Below are 27,612 nucleotides of genomic sequence, written 5' to 3'. Positions count from 1 at the left end.
CACAAAAAGTTAATATGCAGGTACAGCAAGTAATCAGGAAGGCCAATGGAATGTTGGCCTTTACTGCAAGGGGGATGGAGTTTAAAAACAGAGCAGTTCTGTTACAACTGTACAGGGTATTGGAGAGGCCACACCTGGAGTACTACATACAGTTTTGGTCTCTTTATTTAAGGAGGGCTATACTTGCATTAGAGGCAGTTCAGAGAAGGTTCATTAGGTTGATTCCGGAGATGAAGGGGTTGACTTATGAAGAAAGGTTGAGTAGGTTGGGCCTATACTCATTGGAGGTTTGAAGAATGAGAGGTGATCTTATTGAAACATACAAGATATTGAGGGGGCTCGACAAGGTACATGCAGAAAGGATGTTTCTCCTCGTGGGGAAATCTAGTGGGGCATAGTTTCAGAATAAAGGGGCATCCATTTAAAACTGAGATGAGGAGGAATTTCTTCTCTCAGAGGGTTGTAAATTGGTGGAATTCTCTGCCCCAGAGAACTGTGGAGGCTGGATCATTGAATATATTTAAGGTGGAGATAGACAGATTTTTGAACGATAAGGGAGTGAAGGGTTATGGGGAGCCCAAGATCACATCAGCCATGATCTTATTGAATGGCGGAGCAGGCTCAAGGGGCCAAATGGCCTACTCCTGTTCCTATTTCTTATGTTCTTATGTAAGGATGGTTTAATAACTGACTCAATCCCCCAACATTGCACACATTATTAAAATAGATTATAGATGTGCCCTTTCAGATGTTTTTTGTCATTGTTATGTTCAGGAAAGGGCCAGTTTGGGTGTCGCTGTAATGTATATTGATCATAGATCAGCACTCAAAGCCACGATAATGTTAATGACCTTGATAATGTTAAAAACCTGCTAAAACCGCAGGTAAACACTGGATTATGTAAGCGGGTCATACCTCACTCATTAGGGACGTGCCAACCAACATCAGGATGGGATACTGTGGATTTGTGCCACAGCTGCACACTGGTAATCTCACCCCATTTTTCCAGTTAGTACATGGATCAGAAAATAAACGAGAGAGTAAAACAGTGCAAAACAATAACTTGCATTTGCATAACATCTCTTACCTTGCAAAACACTCCAAGGCAGTTTATAAAGTTGAGTTGGGAGGAAACTTTTGAAAGTCTACAAATATGGCAAAGTAGAGGAATTTAGGAAGGGAATTTTAGAGTGCTGGGGCTGTGATGGCTGAAGGCTCTGGTATCAATAGCAGAGAGTTCAGAGACAGAAATGTGGTGGAAGCAAGCTGGGACATAGGGAAGAAGAAAGTTGCAGATATACAATGGAAAAGGCCATTGGGAAGGACCTATAAATAAAGATGAGGATTTTCAAAACAATGCTAGAGAGTAAGTGGAGACCTGCAATCACTGACAGGACAGACTTGAAGGTCAAGCAAGACACCAGTGTTGTGTACCATACAGCTGAGCATGACTAGTCATGAAAATGAATGCAGAGGGGGCTTGAGGTGCAAAGCTTCTGGCGGAGGCTGAAAAGGATTGCTTCAATCTTGCCAATGTTGAAGTGAAGAAAGTTCCATGTTACCCACAGCTTGATGCAAGTCAAGCAATTGGATAGCACAACAATGGTGATGGAGACTAGGGTGGTGGCAGAGATATAAAATTGAAAGGGGGGGGGGGGGAGGAAAAGAGAGAGACAGAGAGAGGGGGGGGGCGGAGGTGTGAGGGGGGGGGTCGGAGGAGTGAGGGGGGGCGGGCGCGGGAGTGAGGGGGGGGGAGGAGGAGGAAGAGAGAGAGAGGAAGAGAGAGAGAGCGAGAGAGCGAGAGAGCGAGAGAGTTGATGTCCATATTTCTCCAGTTAAGAGTCAGTATCGAGCAACTCCCTCTGCTCTGTCTCAGCAATGTGCCTGACCTCAAAAGAAGTGGCATTTCTACTTTCCATGCCAACTATCTTCAAAAGGGAGCAGGGCAAGTTTCTGAAGGAAGCCAATTTAATAGCATATAGAAGGTAGGTGGGTAGTGGTGGATACAGCTTACAGACACTGGTCTCCTGGAGCTTGTTTGATCGCCTTCAAGGGTCAGTAAGGAATCTTGGGAGTTTTTCTCCTTAAATTGTCCCAAATTTCTTTTGCCTCTCCCAGGAGATTGTGTGGCTGGTTGTGGGTGGGGGGAGTGGGGGTGGTGATGTGCACAAGTTACAAAAAAAGACCAGCTGAACAATTGATTTATGTTCATACGAGACTGTCCAAACTCATTCCTCCTAGCAACTCAGAGGTTGGGAGTTTAAATCCCACCATGGCAACTTGTAAAAGTGAATTCAATAAATTTGGGGGCTAGTACCAAGAAAAAATAACCATGAAAGCTGCCAGATTGCCATAAATCTCTAACGAACAATTTATTCCTCTCGGGTCTTACCTATGTGTGACTCAGGTCTACACCATTTAGTAGACTTGTAATGCTACAAAGCATCAGAGCAACTAGAGATGTACAATAAATGTGGTCTCGCTAGCGTTGCCCACATTGGAAAACAAATTTAAAAATACAGGAAGGAAGGCAGTGAGCTAGTGAGATTACAGGAAAAGTACCAGGACAAGGATATAGTTGCTGAGCGAACAGCTGCCAGTGGTGGATCAAAAGGATTCAAGAACGAGAAGTAGGTTTTAACTTCTCATTACACAGCATGCCTTCTCATGGAGGAAAGACTGACACTAGCTTGATGGATTAATGATCTGTATCTGTACTGTAAAATTCTATTACTCTATTGTTAGCCGCTTGAAAGAGAGGAGCAAACAAGAGAGTGCCAAATTCAACTTGGTGGCTATTGTGGAGAAAGGCATGAGTGCAGACCTCATGGACCAAATGACCTGTTCCTGAATTGTAATATTCCATGATTCAATAATTCCTTAGGTGAGCGCCGACCATGGGCAGCGTGGCGGGCATACCACTGCAAGGTACAGCGCGAGCTGGTGCAGGAGGGCGACGGCAGTGAAGAGGGACATCATCAAGGTCCTTGTTGGTGATTGGAGCGTGGGCAGACACAGCAGAGTGGCTAGATCGGAGCGAAGGAGCGGCAAGAGATTGTAGAGGGACGTGATCGGGGCCTAGGAGAGGCGTGAGTTCGGGGCCAGGAGAGGCGAGGGACCAGGGGCAGCACGAGCTGGCCCACACTGCGATGTATGCGCGCACTGGGTCCATGCAGCAGAGCAGGTCTCCAGTCGTCTTCGATAACCCTTGCCACTGGAACAAGACCTAGCTCTGTTAAGCCCTGTGGTGGCTGGTGTCAACAGCCACCCCACGTTAAAAAAATCCATCTCCACCCTTCAGGATGTAGTTCAGGACCTGGAATATTAGGTCCTTCTTTGAAACACCCGTGAACTCATCCTTTTTTTGGCGTGGAAGCAAGTCATCCTCGTTTCGAGGGACAGCTTATGATGAGAAGCAGGTTTACATTCCCAGACCCCAAGACTTTCTTAACCCATCTAATAATGAGTTTGGTGCAGAATGTAGACACGTTGCAATATTTCAATAAGGGGTTAAGCGAGATTAGTGACAAACACATTTGTTAAATACCAGATAATGACATTTCATACAAATACATTATTAATTATTCCCAATGTATTTTGTAGTCTCTTGAATGAACACTTTTAGTTCAACTTAACTATTCATTTGGAAGATCTGACAGCCATGTGGAGTTTAAGATGGCGTTCCTTCACAGACCCTCTCTCTCAATACAGCTCCCTATACCTCCTAGCTAGAGGGTGTCAAACATTATATCAATACCTCCTAGCTAGAGGGCGCTATACATTATCTCATTAGTTACCACAGCATGATTTCAAACCCGAAGAATCAAATACTATCAATTAGTATTAGAATTAAATGAGGAGTGTAGACAGTCATGACAATATGTGGCTCAACACCCCTTGCCACTCTCCTCTATCCCACCCTAAATATACAAGAGGTATAACTAAAGGTCTTTAGTATATGATTATTGGGATATCAGATGGCCTCAGGTTCGACTGCAGCCTACCTAAAACAAGGGCTTCTATTTGAAAGACCTTTTTTTTAAGTCTTATAATAAGTGAATACCACTTCAACTGTAATCATACAAAGACCTTTCCCCTTCAGCTGCATAAATTCTAATCCTGAAGCTATTTTTATTCCCAAGTTATTTAAAACAATTTTAAATGAAGTCACTACATTTCTGATTTGTTTACAGATATTTCCCCCTCCTCAATCACTATGGGATGGAGAAGAAACACAGAGGCCATGGCTTTATGTTATGTGCTCACAAAGCCACAATCTTCCACTTTAATTGGGGGGGGGGGGGGGGGGCGGAGAAACATGACAGGTTCACATGCAGAAGCAGAACATTTGGCCAGATCAATTGAGCCCCCTTGTTCCCATCTACCATCAGAAAATAGGAAGGACAGGAAAGTGAGCCCATTGCAGCCACTGCTGCCTGAGAAACCTGGCCCATCTGGATGTGGGTGGATCACAGCTGCAGTGTCTTTGGCCCCGCCACATTCAAAAATGCAACTCTGACAGGTAACGGGGAGAACCATTCTTCACGTTTGTCCTAATAAGTTGCTTAAATAAACACAAGATTGCCCTTAAAATCTTTGCAATACTAAATTAAGTTACTTTCTCCATTTTCCCATCTATCCTGCTAGGTTTTTGCCAGGCACATGGATGAGACCCCTTAATTCACTACAGATATTGCCTGCATGGTCCCAGATCAGCAGATAGCTTGTATTTGTTTCCTCCCATCCTAAAAAAAACAAACACAAACACAAAGAATGTGGGTGGTTCCAGGCCACAGCAGGACCAAAAATAAAACCGGAACAAACACAATCAAAACTGCGGGGATTTAACCTTGGGTCTTAAAACCATGACTTAACTCTTATAAAGATAGTGTGGGCTTCCGCTATACTGCTGTGAATTACAGTAAATGCAACAGAAGAGCACATCATTGGGAAATGGATAATGGAAGCTGTCGTAGGATCGAGTCCATTGAGTAACATGAAAAACAAAACTGGTCCAGTGGCAGTTTGCAACTTTTGCAGCAATTGGCACCGGCCCAGTTATCAAAGAGACAGATGTGGACAGTGTACTCGAGGAACTGACAATCCTTGCCTGCCAAACAGGATTGCATGGCTAGTCTTAATGTAACTATTCACTCACATGGTGATGATTAAATAACCCATGCAAAGTCCAGATGTCCCCATAGCAGCCAAGAGTCTCTGTCTAAACTCAACAATCTTTTAATTCTTTGGGGTGGGGGGGCGGTTGGAGAGGAGTGGGCCAGTAATGGTTTAGAAATTATGAGAAAGTTTTACTCCTTGAATGTTTTTGTAAACTTCCAAGTGTCATTTTGGACACAGAAGCGCTGGACACAATGAAAGAACATGAAAACATAAAGGTGACGTGAGCAATCGAGCCTAAGAAGACTTGCATATTGATAAATAAAACAGGATCAAAGGGTTTGGTTAGTTTACATGTAAAATAATGAATGTCTTGGCGTGAGGTACAGATTGGCACAATGCACAAAGGTTCAGAGGATAAACTTGCATGGAATTTTACAACATAGAAACGGGCCATTTGGCCCAACAGGTCCATGTCGGTGTTTATGCTCCACACGAGCCTCCTTCCATCTCACCCTATCAGCATATCTGTCTATTCCTTTCCCCCTCATGTGTTTATCCAGCTTCCCCTTAAATCCATCTCTGTTATTCGCCTCAACCACACCCTGTGGGAGCAAGTGCCACATTCTCACCACTCTCTGGGTAAAGAACTTCCTCCTGAATTCCTCCTTGGATTTATTAGTGATTGCCTTATATTTATGGCCCCTAGTTTTGGACTTCCCACAAATGGAAACATCTTTTCTACTTCTACCCTATTGAATCTTTTCATAATTTTAAAGACCCCCTCTATCAGGTCACCCCTCAGCCTTCTCTTTGCTAGAGAGAAGAGCCCCAGCATATTCAGTCTTTCCGAATTGTTGCACCCTCTCAGTTCTGGTATCATCCTTGTAAATATCTTTTACACTTCAACAACATTGCACAAAAAGTTTGCGAATCTCTATTATCTGTTACTTTTCACAACATTAAATGTTGGGTCTATTTTTTTTGATGGCAGTTGGTGTGAACAATTATCTGAGAACCCCATGGTACTAGTGAATGATGACACTCTGCAAGATTACCAACTCTCGTACTAATCCTGCAAGATGATAAGAGAAAAACAGTTTACAATTTACATAGATCACTATGGCCTGTATATGCACAAAACCTAATCATTATTGGAAGCACACACTGGCTAACAGTTTATTTGCATTAGACATATACAGCAGCCTGCTAGGGAAATGATCTGCATCTATCTGAACTCCGAGACAACTAGAAACAAACAGCCTTACGGAAAAACATTTCACATTTCATAATAAACCACTTTTAGAAGTATGAAGGAATGGAATTGCCACCCAAGGAAGTAACCAACTGCTAGGATGTTTCTGCTCAATCAACGCCCTTATTTCAATATTGAAGAGATCTTTAATTTGACCCAATTAAAGCTACCAGCTCTTATATTCATATTGCACCTCCCTCCACCTGCCTCCCCCCCCCCCGAACCCCCAAAGGTATTAACTCTACAGGTATCTTCCCTAGTGCCTATTCTTCACGTTTGAACACAAAGTGAGTGGCAGCAGCCCAGTCTACCGTGAAGACATCAAAATCAGATGCTGTCCTCATCAGATACAAACACATTTTTCACAGGGGTGACCAGATAACATTCAGATGCAGGAACTCTGGCTGATTTTCCCCTTGCTAACCCAAGGGTGCTGGGGCTAATTGCAGCCTTCCAATTGTTGTCTCGATAATTAAACCTGGGACTTTCTGGTTGGAATGATTTTGTGCTACATTGTCCAGTGCAGAGTCCACCCACTAGGCCATCAGATGAACAGCCCTCGCATACTTCTAGTCACATACTGATGTACTTACCTGAAAAAGTCGAGTGAAAATGTCAAATTCAAAGACAGAGATGAAGTCATTACATGTCAGATCGATAGTGGATTTCAAGGCCATAGCCTCCAGACCAGAGGTGATTGGATGAACATCATGTAAGGCTTGTCGAAAAACCTTCCAGTGAACGATCGTCCTGACAGAGAGAAGACACAGATCGGTCACCATACTAATTACAAAATGCAATAGCATGGAATGCAGCAAGTTCGACACCAGCATAATGCCATTCTGATCTACCACAAATGTCTTCAATTACAAGATACAACAGTGCCAGTAGGCCTGATTGGCTGCCTTCTAGTAGCACCAGTCAATCCATGTTACTGTTATTGTTGAGGGAATGAGAGTGAGGCCTATTCATTTTGGGACTGACCTGAAGAGCTGCATAATCTTTTTCTGCTCTTGTACATTTCCATGTTCCTATGTGTCATGGAGCAATGTTGGGTTCAGATTGACCCGTCATGACATGTGGTTAAATCAATTCTAGGTAGTAAATTCAGGTCACAATTTAGCGATAAAGGAAATTAATAGGACTTATGGAGAGATTTTACTCATTTGCCTTTTTACTGAGCTATGAATTGGAGCTGATGTGTTAAAAATTTATTCCAACTTAAAACTATATAGAAATTAAAAAGTGCTGATCACGATATGTAGGAATTCCCAAATTACCAATCAACAATGTTCCAGGCTCCAAATACAGGATTACAGGCCAGATGTTAATGATTTGGATATTTGTCATGAATAAAAGAAAAGTAATGAAAATTATAAAAAGACCATGTAAGTAAATGAGCAGCCCCTTTTCGATAATTGTTAACCTCCCATGCCTCCTTTCTCAGCATATCGCTCAATCGCTTTTCTCTTCAGAAATATATCTCGGGCTAAAATTCTTGCTTTCTAAAAACAAAAATGGGATAAATGAATGAATTTTGCATCCCACCCAATTATCTCCTCCCCCCAGACTCATCTTCAGCCTTCGGTCAGAAACCTAACCGGCCCACTTTGCTGGCTCCCCATGACCAGCGATCTGCCTCTGGGGATTGCGAATGTTGCTTGCAATTCGCCAGTATTACACTAAAGAGGCCGGTTCAGGAGGGTAACGGCTATGAACTGGGCGACTGAATTGGACGTCACCAAGGTCCAGGTTGGTAATTGGAGCATGGGCAAGTACAGCAGGAGCGGCAAGGTCGGGGTGAAGAAGCGGCGAGTGATCATGGAGCAACGTAATCGGGGCCCAGGAGAAGCGTGAGTTCAGGGCTCAGGAGAGGCGAGGGCCCAGGGGCAGCACAGGCCAGCCCACACTGCAATATATATGCACACTAGGTCCATGCAGCAGAACAGGTCTCCAGTCGTCTTGGTTAATCCTTGCCACTGGACCAAGACCAAACCTTGTCAAGCCCATGTGGTGGCTGGTGTGCAACGGCCACCACACGTTAAAAAAAGTCCACGCACAGGCATCCTCCACCCTTCAACACGTAGTTCAGGATCCGGAATATTAGGTCCTTCATTGAAACACTTGTGAACTCATCCCTTTTTGGCATGGAAACAAGTCATCCTCAATACGAGGGACCATCTATGATGATGATTTGCCAAGCTATAAAATGGGGTTTATATTATTTGGAGCGTGGCTGACAGTGGACACGCGGTTCTCCTACTGTGGACTGCACAGTATAAATGACCCAATCCTCGGGGAACCACTGGCATTGTAGACACACAACGTTGTGCCTCAGTGGTGTACTCATTTGTGCTAACAACTGTGCTATAAATCTATGAGGAAACGGAAAGGGAAGAAACTTGTGGCCAGTAAATGTTCTCCCCATCAACTTGTCCCACAATGTAAAAACAGTCTTCAGCTCCGAGGTCGCTACATAAACCACACTTTTGTAACACTTCTGAATTTTCCTTCCCCTCCTTCCTATGAGGAAATGCCTGATCTGCACAATGTGATTCTCCACAACTACATGACTGAAATTTATAATTTGCTGTGCAAGGAAATTACTGATCACCGAAATGACCCCACACCCTGCTAACTTGCTGCAGAGTGTGCTGGAGCTCCAACACAGAATAAATGCAGCTTGTAGGATAGGTCACATCCAACTTTGTGGTCCCCTATCCAGATCAAGTGCCAATATAAATACAGAGGTCCCATGTCTAGCTCCCATTCACCACTGATTCAGCTTATCTCCAATGGGACAGCAATTGCAGCATTACTAATTGATCTCCACAGCCCCCACATTATGGAGGGGAAATTGGTGCTGGTTTCCAGTCCTGCAATGCATGGACCTCAGGTGTAACAGGACCTGGATCGACTCTGATGCACTCCATAGCCACACATCCTCCTGCCATTTGTGTGGGCTGATGCAAAGAATGACCACTTAGGCAAAGTACCAGGGGGCAACCAACACTTGTGGAACCAATGATTTAGCAGTGGAGGAAAGAAGAGGGGAGAGAAAAGTGGGAAAAAAAAATTTCAATAAAAATGCGGGGGAATAATCTATGCCAAATTAGGAAGATGGAATTGACATTGTATTATGGGTCAGCACTGACATGCACAGCTTTGTAGATGGGAGCTTTACAATTAGCTGTATGTTGCAACTTAGATACCAGGGCAGCAACAGCAGTCTAGACTGCGAAAATAAAACTAGATGGCACAGATCAATAACAGTCCCTGTAGCTGAGAAAAGAGCACAACAATTCAAGTTTTCAATGGTTCAAATAAGTGTCTGCATCAGATATCATTTCAGTTGCATTTGAGAGACAGAATTTAACTTCTCAGCTAATTTTTATTTTTCAAACATCACAGGGACAGGTGTGCTTTCTAAATTTTGGCTACCCATGCCCAATCAACATGTATATTTCACATCCGTACAGTATTTGCCACTGTTCACTGATCTTATCATGGAACGCTCGTGAGCTCAGTCAGTCTGCAGCAACTAGCAACGCTGCAGCAAGCAACAGAGCAGCACTGAAAGTCAAAGCACTATCTTGATGATCGCTTTCTACAGTGCATAACAAGTCCTCCAAGGAAAGATGCAACACTGAATTTGGCTCTGGGTAATGAAGCAAAGTAGGTTAGCAACATGAAGGTCAGAAAAAAAGTTAGGGGTGAGTAATCGTTGCAAAATTAGTCTTTAGGATAAAATAAAAAATCAAAACCAAAGTTGATTGATTAGAGAAGGGTGAACTATAAATGGACTCATCACGGAGGCCTGAAATTCTGCACACTCGGTTCCTGATTAACCTGCAAGCCAATGAAGATAGTGGCCTAGCTCACGGTGCTATGGTATGCCCATTCTGTTGCCAAGCTATATTGATGGAGTGGATACTCCATTTTAGACAAACAGAAACTCTATCTAGAGGGAAGATGAAAAGAAATGTTTTCACTCAGTTGTCGGGATCTGGAACGCTCTACTTGAAAAGGTGGTGGAAGCCGATTTCATTATTAATTTTAAAAGGGGAGTTGAACAGGTACTTGAGGATGAGGAAATTACTGGGTTATTGATGAAAAGCAGGGATGTGGGACTAAGCACCACTGCTCTTTCAAAGATCCAGCACAGACACGACAGGCCAAATGGCCTCCTTCTGTGCTGTACGTTTCTCTGATTCTATCAGATTACATTTCTCAATAACTTGGTTTGGAGACCCTTATGGCTTTTGGGACCAGAGTCAATAATCGGATCAGCCATGATCGTATTAAATGGCGGAGCAGGCTCAAGGGGCCGTATGACCTACTCCTGTTCCTATTTCTTATGTTCTTATCACCATGTTGACCCAACATACTTGCCACTTTGCAGCTGGTGCTTTGTCATTTTGCCCCTTAAATATAAAGAAAGACTTGCATTTATAGAACACCTTTCTAGACGCAGGACATCCCAAAATGCTACAGAGTCAATAAAATACTTTTGAAATGTAGTCTCTGTAAGCTCCCACAAACAGCAATGTGATAATGACCAGAAAAGCTGTTTTACTGATATAGGTTGAGGGATAAATGTCATAAATCCAACATCCTCTGTATTTCTTCGATGGTTTCAAATAAGTAGTGATTATTTTAGATAATGACAATCTGTAGAGTACAGAGTAAATTTAAAGTACGTAAACTTGAGAACATCCAAAACTCGGCTGCCCGCGTCCTAATTCGTGCCAAGTCCCGGTCACCCATCACCTCTGCTTGCTGCCCTACACTGGCTCTCGGTTACACAATGTATAGATTTCAAAACTCTCATCCTAAATCCCTCCATGGCCTCACCGCCCCCCCACCCCCCAAAAATATATGCACTCCTCTAATTCTGCCCTCGAGCATCCCCGATTATAATCGCTCAACCGTTGGTGGCCGTGCCTTCTGCTGCCTAGGCCCCAAAGCTCGAATTCCCTCCCTAATCCTCTCTACCTTGCTCCTCCTTTAAGGCGCTCCTTAAAATCTACCTCTTTGACCAAGCTTTTGATCTCCATGTGTGTCTCGGTGTCAAATTTTATATCGTATAAAACTCCTGTAAAACGCCTTGGCACGTTTTACTACGTTAAAGGCTCTATTTAAATACAAGTTGTTGTTACTGCCAGTCGCTAAATTAAACATTGAAAGCACATTCTACACAAGACTAACTCAGTGCTCTACTTTTAGATGATGACCAGATAACGAATGTGGTTATAAAGTTTATAATCTTGATAACTACTGTTAAACACGTAGCTAAAATAACTATTTGACATGACCACTCCACCCAATACACTGGATTAGCTACCATTTGTATGAGTATAGTTATAGTTGTGGTATATGTAAGCACTCTAATAATGATTCCACGAGGTAAGGGTATTGTACTTGAACTGTAGTGACCTCAGTCCGTTTATTGTAGCTCCTTGAGTGAGGACACAATGAGGTGAGCTCCCTTTTATACTTGGTTACCTGCAGTGTGCAGGTGACCCTTAGGTCTCCACCAGTAACACCCTCTGGTGGTACAGGTATGGTGTCTACATTGTGAAGATAGATTCAGTGGTCTGGTGTTACAGTACATACATTATACATACACAACAACACTCACCCCTAAGACTTGTGTCACAGACTTTTGCACTGTGTGCCCTTGCCCTCAACTTGAGTGCCCAAAGCCCTTGCACTTTGTCTTTGCTTGGGAATGGCTCTCTCCCTGTGGAGCCCCAAGTCCTTATTGCAACGACATTGGGAAGTGGTCGGCAGTGGACGGTTGGAGGTTGTAGTGAGGGTTGTGGGGGTTCTGGGTATGATCCATGTGTCCATGGCTACATACATCTATTTCCTCCCCCCATACATAGACCATGTGTATGGCTCAACACCTGCATTGACATACGTGTAGAGAGGAGAAAGAATTGGATTGGTTATGTCACTGTTTTAGAGTTCAGCAGTGGTGGAGCAAGTACATATTACCGGTAGGGTACATACGTGGTATTGCGGTCTGGCCCCTGAGGTGTGGGTACAGGTGGGTGAGGACGTTTAGTGGTGGGCAGAGCCACAGGAGTGTATGGCCTCCCTGTCCTCCTTTGAGGGTTGCAGGGTCTCCCTGCTGCCCTTCAGCGGTGGTTGAAGTCAGGTCATCCCAGGTCCCGCCGGGAGGGCTGGAGGGTGCTGGCCTCTTGCTCCCGGTGCTGGCCCTGGTGGCCAGGGGGGTAGGGCCGGTCTGGGGCAGGGTGCCAGTGGTGGCCCTACAGTGGGTATGCTCCCACTGTGTGTGTGGCCACCCTCCCTGGGGCATCACATTGGTCCCGGAGGCGCAGGCTACATGATCGGGTAAGCCCGCTGGACCTGGGTGCTTCCCATGGAAGGTTACCTTTGGCTTTGTCGGCGTGCATTTAGAACCCGGCATCTTACCTCCTTTCATCATTAGCATTCATGATACATTGGCTCCAACTGCAATCAGCCGACTCGACATTGTTATTTGTCTTTACACTTTCGCATTTGTCAATTACATCAGCATCTCTGTGCAAGGTTACATTTAGATACCTGCATTTATTAGTGACATTTTTTTCATTAGTATTACCAGCATCACTGTTCAACAGTATATTTATATACTTGCATCCGTTAATTATATCTTTATCATTGTACAGCGATGCCGCTGACACTAAAGAGTGGAACTGTCCCTTTAATTGTTCTGGGTTGCCGGTCTCCTTTAAAGGAGCCTTGCAAGCTTTACCCCAATCCGGTTCGCTGCTCGGTAACACATGTTGCTCCCTCAACGCTGTCCCTCGTGGTCTGGTCGCGGCCATCTTGATTTCAGGTGCTTCTTCTCATGGTACGTCGTCAACTTTCTCTCCACGAGGTAGGCTGCGGTGATCCTCTTCTCCCCAGGTTCTGCCACGGAAGCTGGGAATCTACCTTCTGCGCCGATCATCTTCCTTCGGAATCCTGCCACTGGAGCCCGGAAGGTAGGTCTGGTTTTTCAGGTTGGATCATCTCGCCGTTGAGTTGTACAGTCTCTGTCGTCGCCACTCAGTCTAGTTGGACGGTAGGATTTCCAGGTGCTGTGATGGATCCAAGTTTGGGGCCGCGTAGCACGTCGATCACCGGGGCGTGGAGACTTTCTCAGCTCCAACAGATTTGGATTTGCTTCATCCATCTTCTTCCCAGCAGCGTTGAGCCATCACCAGCAACGATCCACAAAAATAGCTTGTGCATCGCGCTGCCATGGGACACCTGGACATCCACGCTGCCAACAACTGGGATGGTGTCTTTTGTATGAGAGAGCAGCTGCGCCTGGATTGGGAGCATTTTAGGTGGTTTAGCGGGATTGTCCCAGAGTTTCTCATCAGCGATTGGCTCGTCCCTATGTCGACCTCCATCGAGACTGGAACACCATTGATTTCTACTTCCATTTTCCACGGGAAACTCTGGAGCAGGTATACACTCCGTACAGCTCTTCCAGGGGCTGAGCCGCTTCATCGACTCTCTCTTCGTCTTCATCAGCGCTGGAGCCTAGGTGAGCGGCCAACTCTTCAGTGACGCGATGAGAAATTTCTTCTACACATTCGCTGGAGTTGACCTTTAATGTTGCAGCTTTTGCAAGTATAGTTTTTGTATCGGCACTGGTGGGCCCTGTGATTTCCTCCACAGCGCCAGCACGGGGCTAGTTGACCCCATGTGGCGGACTCAGGGTTGCCGGACTCGGGGCAGCAGCCTTGCCTCTGAAAGGCGCCATTCAGTTCACTGTACTCGTCGGGTTAGAGTCCTGGGGGTAATTCGTCATCCTCTTGGAATCGCAGGTCGAAATCATGAATGCCTGGCTCACTTTAATTGCCTTCTGCATAGAAGGATAGAAAATTAGTGCAGGAGTAGGCCATTCAGCCCTTCGAGCCTGCACCGCCATTCAATAAGATCATGGCTGATCATTCCTTCAGTACCCCTTTCCCACCTTCTCTCCATACCCCTTGATCCCCTTAACCGAAAGGGCCATATCTAACTCCCTCTTGAATAAATCCAACAAACTGGCATCAACAACTCTCTGCGGTAGGGAATTCCACAGGTTAACAACTCTCTTGAGTGAAGAAGTTTCTCCTCAGCTCAGTCCTAAATGGCCTACCCCTTATCCTAAGACTGTCTCCCCTGGTTCTGGACTTCCCAACTTCAGGAACATTCTTCCCGCATCTAATTTGTCCAGTCCCGTCAGAATCTTATATGTTTCTATGAGATCCCCTCTCATCCTTCTAAACTCCAGTGAATAAAGGCCCAGTTGATCGAGTCTCTCCTCATATGACAGCCCAGCCATCCCTGGAATCAGTCTGGTGAACCTTCGCTGCACTCCCTCAATAGCAAGAACGTCCTTCCTCAGACTAGGAGACCAAAACTGAACACAATATTCCAGGTGAGGCCTCATTAAGGCCCTGTACAACTGCAGTAAGACCTCCCTGCTCCTATACTCAAGTTCCCTAGCTATGAAGGCCAACATACTATTTGCCTTCTTTACCGCCTGCTGTACCTGCGTGCCCACTTTCAGTGACTGATAAGAACATAAGAATTAGGAACAGGAGTAGGCCATCTAGCCCCTCGAGCCTGCTCCACCATTCAACAAGATCACGGCTGATCTGACCGTGGACTCAGCTCCACTTACCCGCCCGCTCCCCGTAACCCTTAATTCCCTTATTGATTAAAAATCTATCTATCTGTGATTTGAATACATTCAATGAGCTAGCCTCAACTGCTTCCTTGGGCAGAGAATTCCACAGATTCACAACCCTCTGGGAGAAGAAATTCCTTCTCAACTCGGTTTTAAATTGGCTCCCCCGTATTTTGAGGCTGTGCCCCCTAGTTCTAGTCTCCCCGACCAGTGGAAACAACCTCTCTGCCTCTATCTTGTCTATCCCTTTCATGATTTTAAATGCTTCTATAAGATCACCCCTCATCCTTCTGAACTCCAACGAGTAAAGACCCAGTCTGTTCAATCGATCATCATAAGGTAACCCTCTCATCTCCGGAATCAGCCTAGTGAATCGTCTCTGTACCCCCTCCAAAGCTAGTATATCCTTCCCAAAGCAAGGTGACCAAAACTGCACGCAGTACTCCAGGTGCGGCCTCACTAAAGCCCGATACAGTTGCAGCAGGACCTCCCTGCTTTTGTACTACATCCCTCTCGCAATGAAGGCCAACATGAACCATGACATCCAGGTCTCGTTGCACCTCTCCTTTTCCTAATCTGCCACCATTCAGATAATATTCTGCCTTCGTGTTTTTGCCCCCAAAATGGATAACCTCACATTTATCCACATTATACTGCATCTGGCATGCATTTGCCCACTCACCTAACCTAACCGTCGGAGCGGCCTATAAAAGGCCCAGCAGGAGCTCGAGTACCAGCGGCAGTTGGGGAGAGGCGGGAGCAGCGTCGGAGCGGCCTATAAAAGGCGTACCGGCGCAGCTACAGCTGGAGAGAAAGCAAAATAGAAATAGAAAGGAATCAAAAGGTGACGTCACAGCCAATGGGGTAAGTGATTGGCTGGTGATTGGCGAGTAGCTTTTCTTTTTATTTTTTATATCAGTAGGTGAACTGTAACATTGTTATTACCAACTTAAGGGTATCTAAGGGTTAAGGCATGGCAGGAGAGCTCGGTCACGTGATATGCTCCTCCTGTACCATGTGGGAACTCAGGGACACTTCCGGTGTCCCTGACGACTACGTGTGTGAGAAGTGTATCCGCCTCGAGCTCCTGACGGTCCGCGTTGCGGAGTTGGAGCTGAAGGTGGATTCACTCTGGAGCATCCACGATGCTGAGAATGACGTGAGTATCACGTGTAGTGAGTTGGTCTTACCGCAGGTGAAGGGTCCACAGCCAGATAGGGAATGGAAGACCAGCAGGAAGAGCAGTGCAAGGAAGGTAGTGCAGGGGTCTCCTGTGGTCATCCCCCTGCAAAACAGATACACCGTTTTGAGTATTGTTGAGGGGGATGACTCATCAGGGGAGGGCAGCAGCAGCCAAGTTCATGGCACCGTGGCTGGCGCTGCTGCACAGGAGGGCAAGAAAAAGAGTGGGAGCGCGATAGTGATAGGGGATTCAATGGTGAGGGGAATAGATAGGCGTTTCTGCGGCCGCAACCGAGACTCCAGGATGGTATGTTGCCTCCCTGGTGCAAGGGTCAAGGATGTCTCGGAGCGGGTGCAGGACATTCTGAAATGGGAGGGAGAACAGCCAGTTGTCGTGGTGCACATTGGTACCAATGACATAGGTAAAAAAAGGGATGAGGTCCTACGAAACGAATTTAAGGAGCTAGGAGCTAAATTAAAAAGTAGGACCTCAAAAGTAGTAATCTCGGGATTGCTACCAATGCCACGTGCTAGTCAGAGTAGGAATCGCAGGATAGCGCAGATGAATACGTGGCTCGAGCAGTGGTGCAGCAGGGAGGGATTCAAATTCCTGGGGCATTGGAACCGGTTCTGGGGGAGGTGGGACCAATACAAACCGGACGGTCTGCACCTACGCAGAACCGGAACCAATATCCTAGAAAACGTATTTGCTAATGCTGTTGGGGAGGAGTTAAACTAATATGGCAGGGGGATGGGAACCAATGCAGGAAGACAGAGGGAGACAATAGGGAGGCAGAGGCAGGAGACGGAGGGGGGATGGGAGGGGGGAGTGGGAAAGCGGAGAAACCCGAGGTAAAAAACAAAAAAAACCACTATGCGGCAGAATTCTAAAAGGACAAAAGATGTTAAAAAAACAAGCCTGAAGGCGTTGTGTCTTAATGCAAGGAGTATCCGCAATAAGGTGGATGAATTAACTGTGCAAATAGATGTAAACAAATATGATGTGATTGGGATTACGGAGACGTGGCTCCAGGATGATCAGGGCTGGGAACTCAACATCCAGGGGTATTCAACATTCAGGAAGGATAGAATAAAAGAAAAAGGAGGTGGGGTAGCATTGCTGGTTAAATAGGAGATTAATGCAATAGATAGGCAGGACATTAGCTTGGATGATGTGGAATCTATATGGGTAGAGCTGCAGAACACCAAAGGGCAAAAAACGTTAGTGGGAGTTGTGTACAGACCTCCAAACAGTAGTAGTGATGTTGGGGAGAGCATCAAACAGGAAATTAGGGGTGCATGCAATAAAGGTGCAGCAGTTATAATGGGTGACTTTAATATGCACATAGATTGGGCTAGCCAAACTGGAAGCAATGCGGTGGAGGAGAATTTCCTGGAGTGCAAAAGGGATAGTTTTCTAGACCAATATGTCGAGGAACCAACTAGGGGGGAGGCCATCTTAGACTGGGTGTTGTGTAATGAGAGAGGACTAATTAGCAATCTCATTGTGCGAGGCCCCTTGGGGAAGAGTGACCATAATATGATGGAATTCTGCATTAGGATGGAGAATGATACAGTTAATTCAGAGACCATGGTCCAGAACTTAAAGAAGAGTAACTTTGAAGGTATGAAGCGTGAATTGGCTAGGATAGATTGGCGAATGATACTTAAGGGGTTGACTGTGGATGGGCGATGGCAGACATTTAGAGACCGCATGGATGAACTACAACAATTGTACATTCTTGTCTGGCGTAAAAATAAAAAAGGGAAGGTGGCTCAACCGTGGCTATCAAGGGAAATCAGGGATAGTATTAAAGCCAAGGAAGAGGCATACAAATTGGCCAGAAATAGCAGTGAACCCGGGGACTGGGAGAAATTTAGAACTCAGCAGAGGAGGACAAAGGGTTTGATTAGGGCAGTGAAAATGGAGTACGAGTAGAAGCTTGCAGGGAACATTAAGGCGAATTGCAAAAGTTTCGATAGGTATGTAAAGAGAAAAAGGTTAGTAAAGACAAACGTAGGTCCCCTGCAGTCAGAATCAGGGGAAGTCATAACGGGGAACAAAGAAATGGCAGACCAATTGAACAAGTACTTTGGTTCGGTATTCACTAAGGAGGACACAAACAACCTTCCGGATGTAAAAGGGGTCAGAGGGTCAAGTAGGGAGGAGTAACTGAGGGAAATCTTTATTAGTCGGGAAATTGTGTTGGGGAAATTGATGGGATTGAAGGCCAATAAATCCCCAGGGCCTGATGGACTGCATCCCAGAGTACTTAAGGAGGTGGCCTTGGAAATAGCGGATGCATTGACAGTCATTTTCCAACATTCCATTGACTCTGGATCAGTTCCTATCGAGTGGAGGGTAGCCAATGTAACCCCACTTTTTAAAAAAGGAGGGAGAGAAAACAGGGAGTTATAGACCGGTCAGCCTGACCTCAGTAGTGGGTAAAATGATGGAATCAATTATTAAGGATGTCATAGCAGCGTATTTGGAAAATGGTGACATGATAGGTCCAAGTCAGCATGGATTTGTGAAGGGGAAATCATGCTTGACAAATCTTCTGGAATTTTTTGAGGATGTTTCCAGTAAATTGGACAAGGGAGAACCAGTTGATGTGGTATATTTGGACTTTCAGAAGGCGTTCGACAAGGTCCCACACAAGAGATTAATGTGCAAAGTTAAAGCACATGGGATTGGGAGTAGTGTGCTGACGTGGATTGAGAACTGGTTGCCAGACAGGAAGCAAAGAGTAGGAGTAAATGGGGACTTTTCAGAATGGCAGGCAGTGACTAGTGGGGTACCGCAAGGTTCTGTGCTGGGGCCCCAGCTGTTTACATTGTACATTAATGATTTAGACGAGGGGATTAAATGTAGTATCTCCAAATCTGCGGATGACACTAAGTTGGGTGGCAGTGTGAGCTGCGAGGAGGATGCTATGAGGCTGCAGAGTGACTTGGATAGGTTAGGTGAGTGGGCAAATGCATGGCAGATGAAGTATAATGTGGATAAATGTGAGGTTATCCACTTTGGTGGTAAAAACAGAGAGACAGACTATTATCTGAATGGTGACAGATTAGGAAAAGGGAAGGTGCAACGAGACCTGGGTGTCATGGTACATCAGTCATTGAAAGTTGGCATGCAGGTACAGCAGGCGGTTAAGAAAGCAAATGGCATGTTGGCCTTCATAGCGAGGGGATTTGAGTACAGGGGCAGGGAGGTGTTGCTACAGTTGTACAGGGCCTTGGTGAGGCCACACCTGGAGTATTGTGTACAATTTTGGTCTCCTAACTTGAGGAAGGACATTCTTGCTATTGAGGGAGTGCAGCGAAGATTCACCAGACTGATTCCCAGGATGGTGGGACTGACCTATCAAGAAAGACTGGATCAACTGGGCTTGTATTCACTGGAGTTCAGAAGAATGAGAGGGGACCTCATAGAAACGTTTAAAATTCTGATGGGTTTAGACAGATTAGATGCAGGAAGAATGTTCCCAATGTTGGGGAAGTCCAGAATCAGGGGTCACAGTCTAAGGATAAGGGGTAAGCCATTTAGGACCGAGATGAGGAGAGACTTCTTCACCCAGAGAGTGGTGAACCTGTGGAATTCTCTGCCACAGAAAGTGGTTGGGGCCAATTCACTAAATATATTCAAAAGGGAGTTAGATGAAGTCCTTACTACTAGGGGGATCAAGGGGTATGGCGAGAAAGCAGGAATGGGGTACTGAAGTTTCATGTTCAGCCATGAACTCATTGAATGGCGGTGCAGGCTAGAAGGGCTGAATGGCCTGCTCCTGCACCTATTTTCTATGTTTCTATGTCCAAGTCACCCTGCAGCCTCTTAGCATCCTCCTCACAGCTCACACCGCCATTCAGTTTAGTGTCATCCGCAAACTTGGAGATATTACACTCTATTCCTTCATCTAAATCATTGATGTATATTGTAAAGAGCTGGGGTCCCAGCACTGAGCCCTGCGGCACTCCACTAGTCACTGCCTGCCATTCTGAAAAGGACCCATTTATCCCGACTCTCTGCTTTCTGTCTGCCAAACAGTTCTCTATCCACGTCAGTACATTACCCCCAATACCATGTGCTTTGATTTTGCACACCAATCTCTTGTGCGGGACCTTGTCACAAGCCTTTTGAAAGTCCAAATACACCAAATCCACAGTTCTCCCTTGTCCACTCTACTAGTTACATCCTCAAAAAATTCCAGAAGATTCGTCAAGCATGATTTCCTTTTCATAAATCCATGCTGACTTGATCCGATCCTGCCACTGCTTTCCAAATGGCTGCTATTTCAGCCTTAATAATTGGTTCCAACATTTTCCCCACTACTGATGTCTATATTTACTCGTTTTCTCTCTCCCTCCTTTTTTAAAAAGTGGTGTTACATTACCTACCCTCCAGTCCATAGGAACTGATCCAGAGTCGATAGACTGTTGGAAAATGATCACCAATGCATCCACTATTTCTAGGGCCACTTCCTTAAGTACTCTGGGATGCAGATTATCAGGCCCCGGGGATTTATCGGCCTTCAATCCCATCAATTTCCCGCCTAATAAGGATAGCCTTCAGTTCCTCCTTCTCACTAGACCCACTGTCCTAGTACATTCGGAAAGTTATTTGTATCTTCCTTTGTGAAGACAGAACCAAAGTATGGTTCAATTGGTCTGCCATTTCTTTGTTCCCAATTATAAATTCACCTGAATCCGACTGCAAGAGACTTACTTTTGTCTTTACTAATCTTTTTCTCTTCACATATTTATAGAAGCTTTTGCAGTCAGTTTTTATGTTCCCTGCAAGCTTCCTCCCATACTCTATTTTCCCCCTCCTAATTAAACCCTTTGTCCTCCTCTGTTGAATTCTAAATTTCTCCCAGTCCTCAGGTTTGTTGCTTTTTCTAGCCAATTTATATGCCTCTTCCTTGGCTTTAACACTATCCTTAATTTCCCTTGTTAGCCATGGTTGAGCCACCTTCCCAGTTTTATTTTTACTCCAGACAGGGATGTAGAATTGCTGAAGTTCATCCATGTGATCTTTAAATGGTTGCCATTGCTTATCCACTGTCAACCCTGTAAGTACCCTTTGCCAGTCTATTCTAGCCAATTCACACCTCATACCGTCGAAGTTACCTTTCCTTAAGTTCAGGACCATAGTTTCCTAATTAACTTTGTCACTCTCCATCTTAATAAGGAATTCTACCATATTATGGTCACTCTTCCCCAAGGGGCCTCGCACAACAAGATTGCTAATTAGTCCCTGCTCATTACACATCACCCAGTCTAGGATGGCCGTAGTGCAGGGTGACCGTAGTGTCCACAGAGAGCAGCATGTGGAAGAGGCCCTCGTGGCCAATTCCAATAACAAAGATGTCCCTTAGTGCTTCGGTGAGGTGGTCGCCAAAATCACACAGTGCAGCCAATCATCTCAGGTCTGCAGCATATTTTGCAATTTCTTGGCCTTCGGGCCGCCGGTGGATGTAGAACCAGTGTCTGGCTGTGAGGATGCTCTCTTTAGGTTTGAGCTGTTCCTGTATTATTGTTACAAGCTCCACATAAGTTTTGGTTGTCGTCTTTGCTGGGGCTAGCAGGTCCCCGGGCGAGGCCATGGACAGTGGGCCCACAACTGCTGAGCAGGATAGCTCTGTGCTTAACAGCCAGCAAGGTCGGGTTGTCTCCTGCTAGGTCATTTGCAATGAAGAAGTGTTCGAGCCTTTCCACAAAGGAATCCCAATCTTCCCCATCAGCGGATTGTTGAAAGTTGCTTAGGTTAGACATGTTGCGCGTGGAAATTCGCAACCTCGTCATCAGTTGTGCTATATGCAAGCACTCTAATAATGACTCCACGAGGTAAGGATATTGTACTTGAATTGTAGTGACCTCAATCCATTTATTGCAGCTCCTTGAGTAAGGACACAATGAGGTGAGCTTCCTTTTATACTTGGTTACCTGCAGTGTGCAGGTGACCCTTGGGTCTCCACCAGTAGCACCCTCTGGTGGTACAGGTATAGTCTAGACAGTGTGAAGATACATTCAGTGGTCTGGTGTACATACATTATACATACACAACAGTTACCAACTTCAAAAATAGATATTCGAGCATTGTCTCCAGATTGACAGCATAAAGAACACCCGCCAGAAAAGCGATTAACCTTAAACCTCTATGGTCAGTTTGACATAAGTTAAGAATCCAAATGTTCCTTAAAAATACATAAAACTTCATGGACGGTTGCAGTACATGTCATTTAAACACATTTATTGCAACCTTTTGTATTTTAGAATGTCAATATCCCTGTTCGATTTATGCTCATTCTGAATTCGCTACAAGAGCATGAGAATGGTTAAGAAGAAAAGACCATTGGACACAAGCCCGTCCATTTTTGACTGACCGTAACTCCACAAACCACCTTTCTCAGCACATCCCTCAATCATTTGCCCCAGAGATAAATTAAATTAATTGTTTCTTGAACCCATTTACCCTGTCCTCTTCAATGATCTTCACTGCTAACTAATTCCAGAAGTCTATATATATGGTCCAATCATCCCTGGTTTCTTCTGACATCCCAATTTTTTTACTTTTTGCAACCTTCTCCAATGAATAATTTGCCTGGACCAACTCAGTCAAGTACGTTTATAAATGTGGAAAATTTAGATTACCTTAAAGTATCACCCCTCCCTAAAAGTCTAATTTTCATAACCTTTCAATTCAACCTAGATACCTAATACCAAAATCTTTTTGTCTGCTCACCCTTCTATCATCTCAAGGTCAGCCTTCTTTCAATTGGATGGGAGCCTTTGGAACAGCACACTCTATTTGGAGTTTGACTAATACTCCTTACAGTAATAGTATAAACTCACGATTTGTCTTTGTGATTACAGTTACTTTGGGCCCAAGTTTCCACATGATAAAAAACGGGCGCCCCTCCAAGCTGGGCGCCCGTTTGTCGCGCCTAAAACGGCGCCGGAAAAAAAACAAGCAATTCTGGAGCGTTCTGCAGCTCCTTGTCTGCTTGCCGCGGCGCCCAGGGGGGGCGGAGCCTACACTCGCGCAGATTTTGTAAGTGGGAGGGGGCGGGTACTATTTAAATTAGTTTTTTTCCTGCCGGCAACGCTGCACGTGCGCGTTGGAGCGTTCGCGCATGCTCAGTGTGAAAAAAACATTGGCACTCGGCCATTTTTGTAGTTCTTTGCAGCGGTTTAGTTTTTGAACATTTTTTAATAAAAGTACATTGCCATCAGCACAGAGGCTTCTTGTAGCAGTGAGAAGGGTGCAGGAAGCCTCAGAAAGTTGAGGCAGCCGTTTCCTGACGACCTCCCCCTTTTGCCGTCGGGAAATGGCTCCTCAATTTCTGAGGCTTCCTGCAGCCTTCTCTCTTTCCCGCCAGCCTTCTGGAACGGCTCCATTCCCCCCCCCCCCCGTTCGGTCGGCTCCCTCCCGCCCGCCCGCGTTCGGTCGGCTCTCTCCCTCCCGCGTTCGTTGGCTCCCTTCCCTCCCCCGTTCGTTGGCTCCCTTCCCTCCCCCCCCCCCCCCCCCCCACCCGCGTTCGGCGGCTCCCTTCCCTCCTTCGCCCCCACGTTCATCGGCTCCCTCCCCACCCCCCGCGTTCGTTGGCTCCCTTCCCTTCCCTCCCTCCTCCTACCCCCCCGGCCCGCGTTCAGTCGGCTCCCTCCTCCCCCACCCCCCCGGCCCACGTTCGGTCGGCTCCCTCCTCTCTCCCCTATTTCTCTCTCCCTCCCTCCTTCCTTCCCCCCCCCCCCCCCCAGCGTTCGGTCGGCTCCCTCGTTTTGTGAGGCTTGCTGCACCATTCTTCCTGGCTGAAGCACTTTCACACAGGTAGGAAGATGGTTTATTTAATCTTTTCTTTGCTTATAAATGTTTATTCAGGTTGGATTTATTTGTATAATATTTGTATAAGTATAAATAAGGATTTATTGTAGAATTTAATGACTTCCCTTCCCCCCCCCACCTCATTCTGGACGCCTGATTTGTAACCTGCGCCTGATTTTTTAATGTGTAGAACAGGTTTTTTCAGTTCTACAAAAATCTTCACTTGCTCCATTCTACTTTAGTTTGGAGTACATTTTCACTGTGGAAACTTTCAAATCAGGCATCAGTGGCCGGACATGCCCCCTTTTGAAGAAAAAATTCTGTTCCAAAGTAGAACTGTTCTACCTGACTAGAACTGCAGAAAAAAAAATATGGAGAATTGCAAATTCTAAGATAGTCTGTTCTCCACCAGTTGCTCCTAAAAATCAGGCGCAAATCATGTGGAAACTTGGGCCCTTTGAAACTCCCCCAAAACTTGCAGGAATATAGTTACTAATCCACTATATTCAACCACATCGTGAGCAGGTCTCAATTACATTAGGACAGAATATTTTGGGCTTTTTTCTCAGTCATGTGATTTATTTTGTCAAATGAGATTAGCAGTTACAAAATAGTGAACAAATATAAAATGTCACTGAAAAATTAAAATACTAAACAGGTCTTTATAATCCTGGGGGAGAGCAGTGTTTCAACTTGTAGGTTTTAATCCATCTTTATGTTTGGCATCCCTTCACTATTACAGATTCATAGACAAATATAGCCATTGTTTGCCACTACAAGGCTCTGTTTCGTAAATGAAGGACTCCAAATGAAGCCCCAGACTGCTAGAGAGAGATTAGTACATTTTGTGAAAGGACGGTGAGAGTGGGAGTGCAGCTGGTCTGATGGATCAGTGCATGCTCTGTGCTCCCACACCCAGGAAGCTGCTTGTGCAAGCTGTTTAACAACTGCTTCCAAACAAACACTTGTGTGTAAGGTACAGCAATCACATTTTCAGTTTCTATCAGGCTGGTGGGCAGTTTTCTTTTATTGCGAAACAATAACTTTTGTCTGTTACTAGAGCTGGTTCTTCACCCTTCAGAAGGTCATGGATTCAAGCCGCACTCCAGAACTTGAGCACATAATCTAGACTGATACTTCAATACAGTACTGAGGGAATATTGCATTGTCAGAGGTGTTTTCTTTTGTATGAGATGTTAAGCCAAGATCACGACAATCCTCTCAGATGTAAAAGTTGCCATGGTGCTATAATTAACAAAACACTCCCAAGACATATTTACAAAAACATGAATCCCTACCAATTTACATGATTATGATGCTACGATCTTAATCAAAGCCCAGGCAATTTTCTGGGCGTGTATTGGCTAGAAACTAGTTGATTGCTCACCTGTTAATTGTTCCCTGAAAATCAGTCTTGGTCATTAACACAAACTTTATTAGCACAGCATTTTGGATAATATAATGAGGCGAGGGTTACAGTTAATATCAAACAGTATGAAATTCAACATGTAAACTTCAGGGGTTAAGGACCAGCAAGCTTTTCACAACATGGTTACAGCCACTCCCCTTTAAGATTGTGTACTTTTTTTTTGAAGCCCATGATACTTAAGAGGATGAGAAAGATGTTCACACATAGTGAGGATAGATGTACATAAACTGACAAGCAGCAGCCCGGGAGGTTATCATAGCAAAGGAATAGGGTGATCATCTTGGAAGGGGAAAATCAGGATTATATTACATTACTATGAATATCATTCCGAAATAATTGGAAACGAAGGAATTCTATGATTCTAACTCACTTTTCTCCAAATGCTTTCCTCCAGAAATCTGCTGCATCTGCTTTTGTGATCCTGAAGGTGTCCCCCTGGAACACTCCGTTTTGGAATATAGCTTTCAGCTCGGCCAACATGTGACTGAATATCAGTGACAGTTTGGTCAAATGGCGTCTGCAAGGAAAGAGAAAAACAAAGAAGAAATATTTTATCTGAATAATAATGTTTATAACCAGTGTTCTTAATAATTTAATGCTCTGTAGAGTTGCTAGTATGATAAATCTATTGTTAACATAAACAAAAGCATTTTAAAATAAACACAAGAGCAGCAACTCCTAGTAATGAACACTGCAATTTGTCTTGTCACCAATTTTCTCCCCTCATCTTCTGAAAATATTGACTACTTGCTAGGTATAGTTAGTTTGTCCAAATGACTACTATTCATGTGTTGGCAGGGCTATTTGACTACAGACAACACAAAAGCAGAGCTTAACCATGCCTTCACCCAACATCTCAACGTGCGTTTTCAGAAGGATTCACGGGTTTGCAAGAAGAATCAAAAGTCCGAGCTGATTTTCCCTTCCCGAACATGGGTCCTGAGGACAATAGTAGCATCTCCATGTGCCCCAGCCGAGATTAGCTAGCTCAGCACAGACTGGGGCTCACAGTGTATCAGAAAGCCTGCCTCACCATTTTAGTCCCACACCAGTCTGTGTGCCTCAGCTGCAAACTCTTCATGCCCTCTACCCAAACTGCTCAGCCCCATTTCCAGGTCAATAGGTAGTAAATGGGAACACTATATATCCGTGAATATACCCAAACCTGAGCAACACAAGAGGCTGAGACGACTTGATAAACTAAGTTTTGTTTAAAAAATAATAACAGCATTGATTCATTTAACAAAAACCTGCTTACAAAGATATCCACCACAGAAGTAAAGGAAATTTTATTTAAATATATTAAAACCATGCCTAACCCATAAATGATACTGTACAAGTAAACAATGCTATCGGATGCTGGAGTAGCTAGCTTTAATACATGGCTAAGTACAAGAAAAGACATACGACAAAGCATAACATTTTAAAAAAACAGAAAAATGTTGGCAATACTCAGCATGTCAGGCATCATCTCTGGAGAGAGAGAAACAGAGTTAACGGCCCCAATATTTACAGGGAGGCAGGAAAGGAGCAGGGCCGACTTCCAAATTTAACAGCAGACCTGAAATTGATTTTTTTTTCTTAGTTTCCCACCCGGCAGCCAGCCAGATTGAAGTTGCCTGGCTGCAAGGCGGGAAAGCCTGCGGTACAAGGCCACAGCCGAGAACCGGAGAGGAAGGAAGGAGAGATCAACCGGTTGGGGGGGGGGGGGGGGGGGCGTGATTGCAGGGGCCGCAACTGCAGATCGCGGGGAGATAGGGAGATCACAGCAGGTTTGTTTGGGGGGCTGGAGGGAAGCATGTCTGATCCTCCTGGCCCACAAGCAGCGCTAGATAAGCACCGAGCTGCTGCAGCCGGCAGTTCTCGCCTCCATATAGCTGCCAGGATTCCCGATCCCTGGGAAACCCAGCCCACAGCCATTAAATCCAAATAGCTGCTAAAGTCTGAGGAGCGCAGCCTTATTAACATATTCTAAGTAGCGACCCTGGAGAGCAGGTTACTCGCCGCCCCCCCCCGCCCCGCCCCAGTAAACACATACGCGGCGGGTTGAATTTCCCATTTTTAAGAGTTTGACGCCCCCCAACCCCCTCTGGGGATTTTCAGCATTCGCAGTATTTTGC

General features: G+C 45.2%; 1 protein-coding gene across 1 annotated transcript in view; it reads right to left on the bottom strand.

Annotated features, from left to right (window-relative positions):
• Positions 1-27,612, bottom strand: part of cbl (Cbl proto-oncogene, E3 ubiquitin protein ligase) — a 201,684-nt gene that overhangs the window by 83,937 nt on the left and 90,135 nt on the right. Inside the window, exons 3-4 of the mRNA XM_070894563.1 lie at positions 25,863-26,009; positions 6,967-7,123 (exon numbers count right to left, since the gene is read on the bottom strand). Of these exons, the coding sequence (XP_070750664.1) occupies positions 6,967-7,123; positions 25,863-26,009 (304 nt within the window). The remainder of the gene's footprint in view (positions 1-6,966; positions 7,124-25,862; positions 26,010-27,612) is intronic.

Source organism: Pristiophorus japonicus, chromosome 11, assembly GCF_044704955.1.
Source record: "Pristiophorus japonicus isolate sPriJap1 chromosome 11, sPriJap1.hap1, whole genome shotgun sequence".
NCBI lineage: Eukaryota > Metazoa > Chordata > Chondrichthyes > Pristiophoridae > Pristiophorus > Pristiophorus japonicus.
Note: the sequence above shows the minus strand (reverse complement) of the source record. Positions and strands in the feature narration are given on the sequence as shown.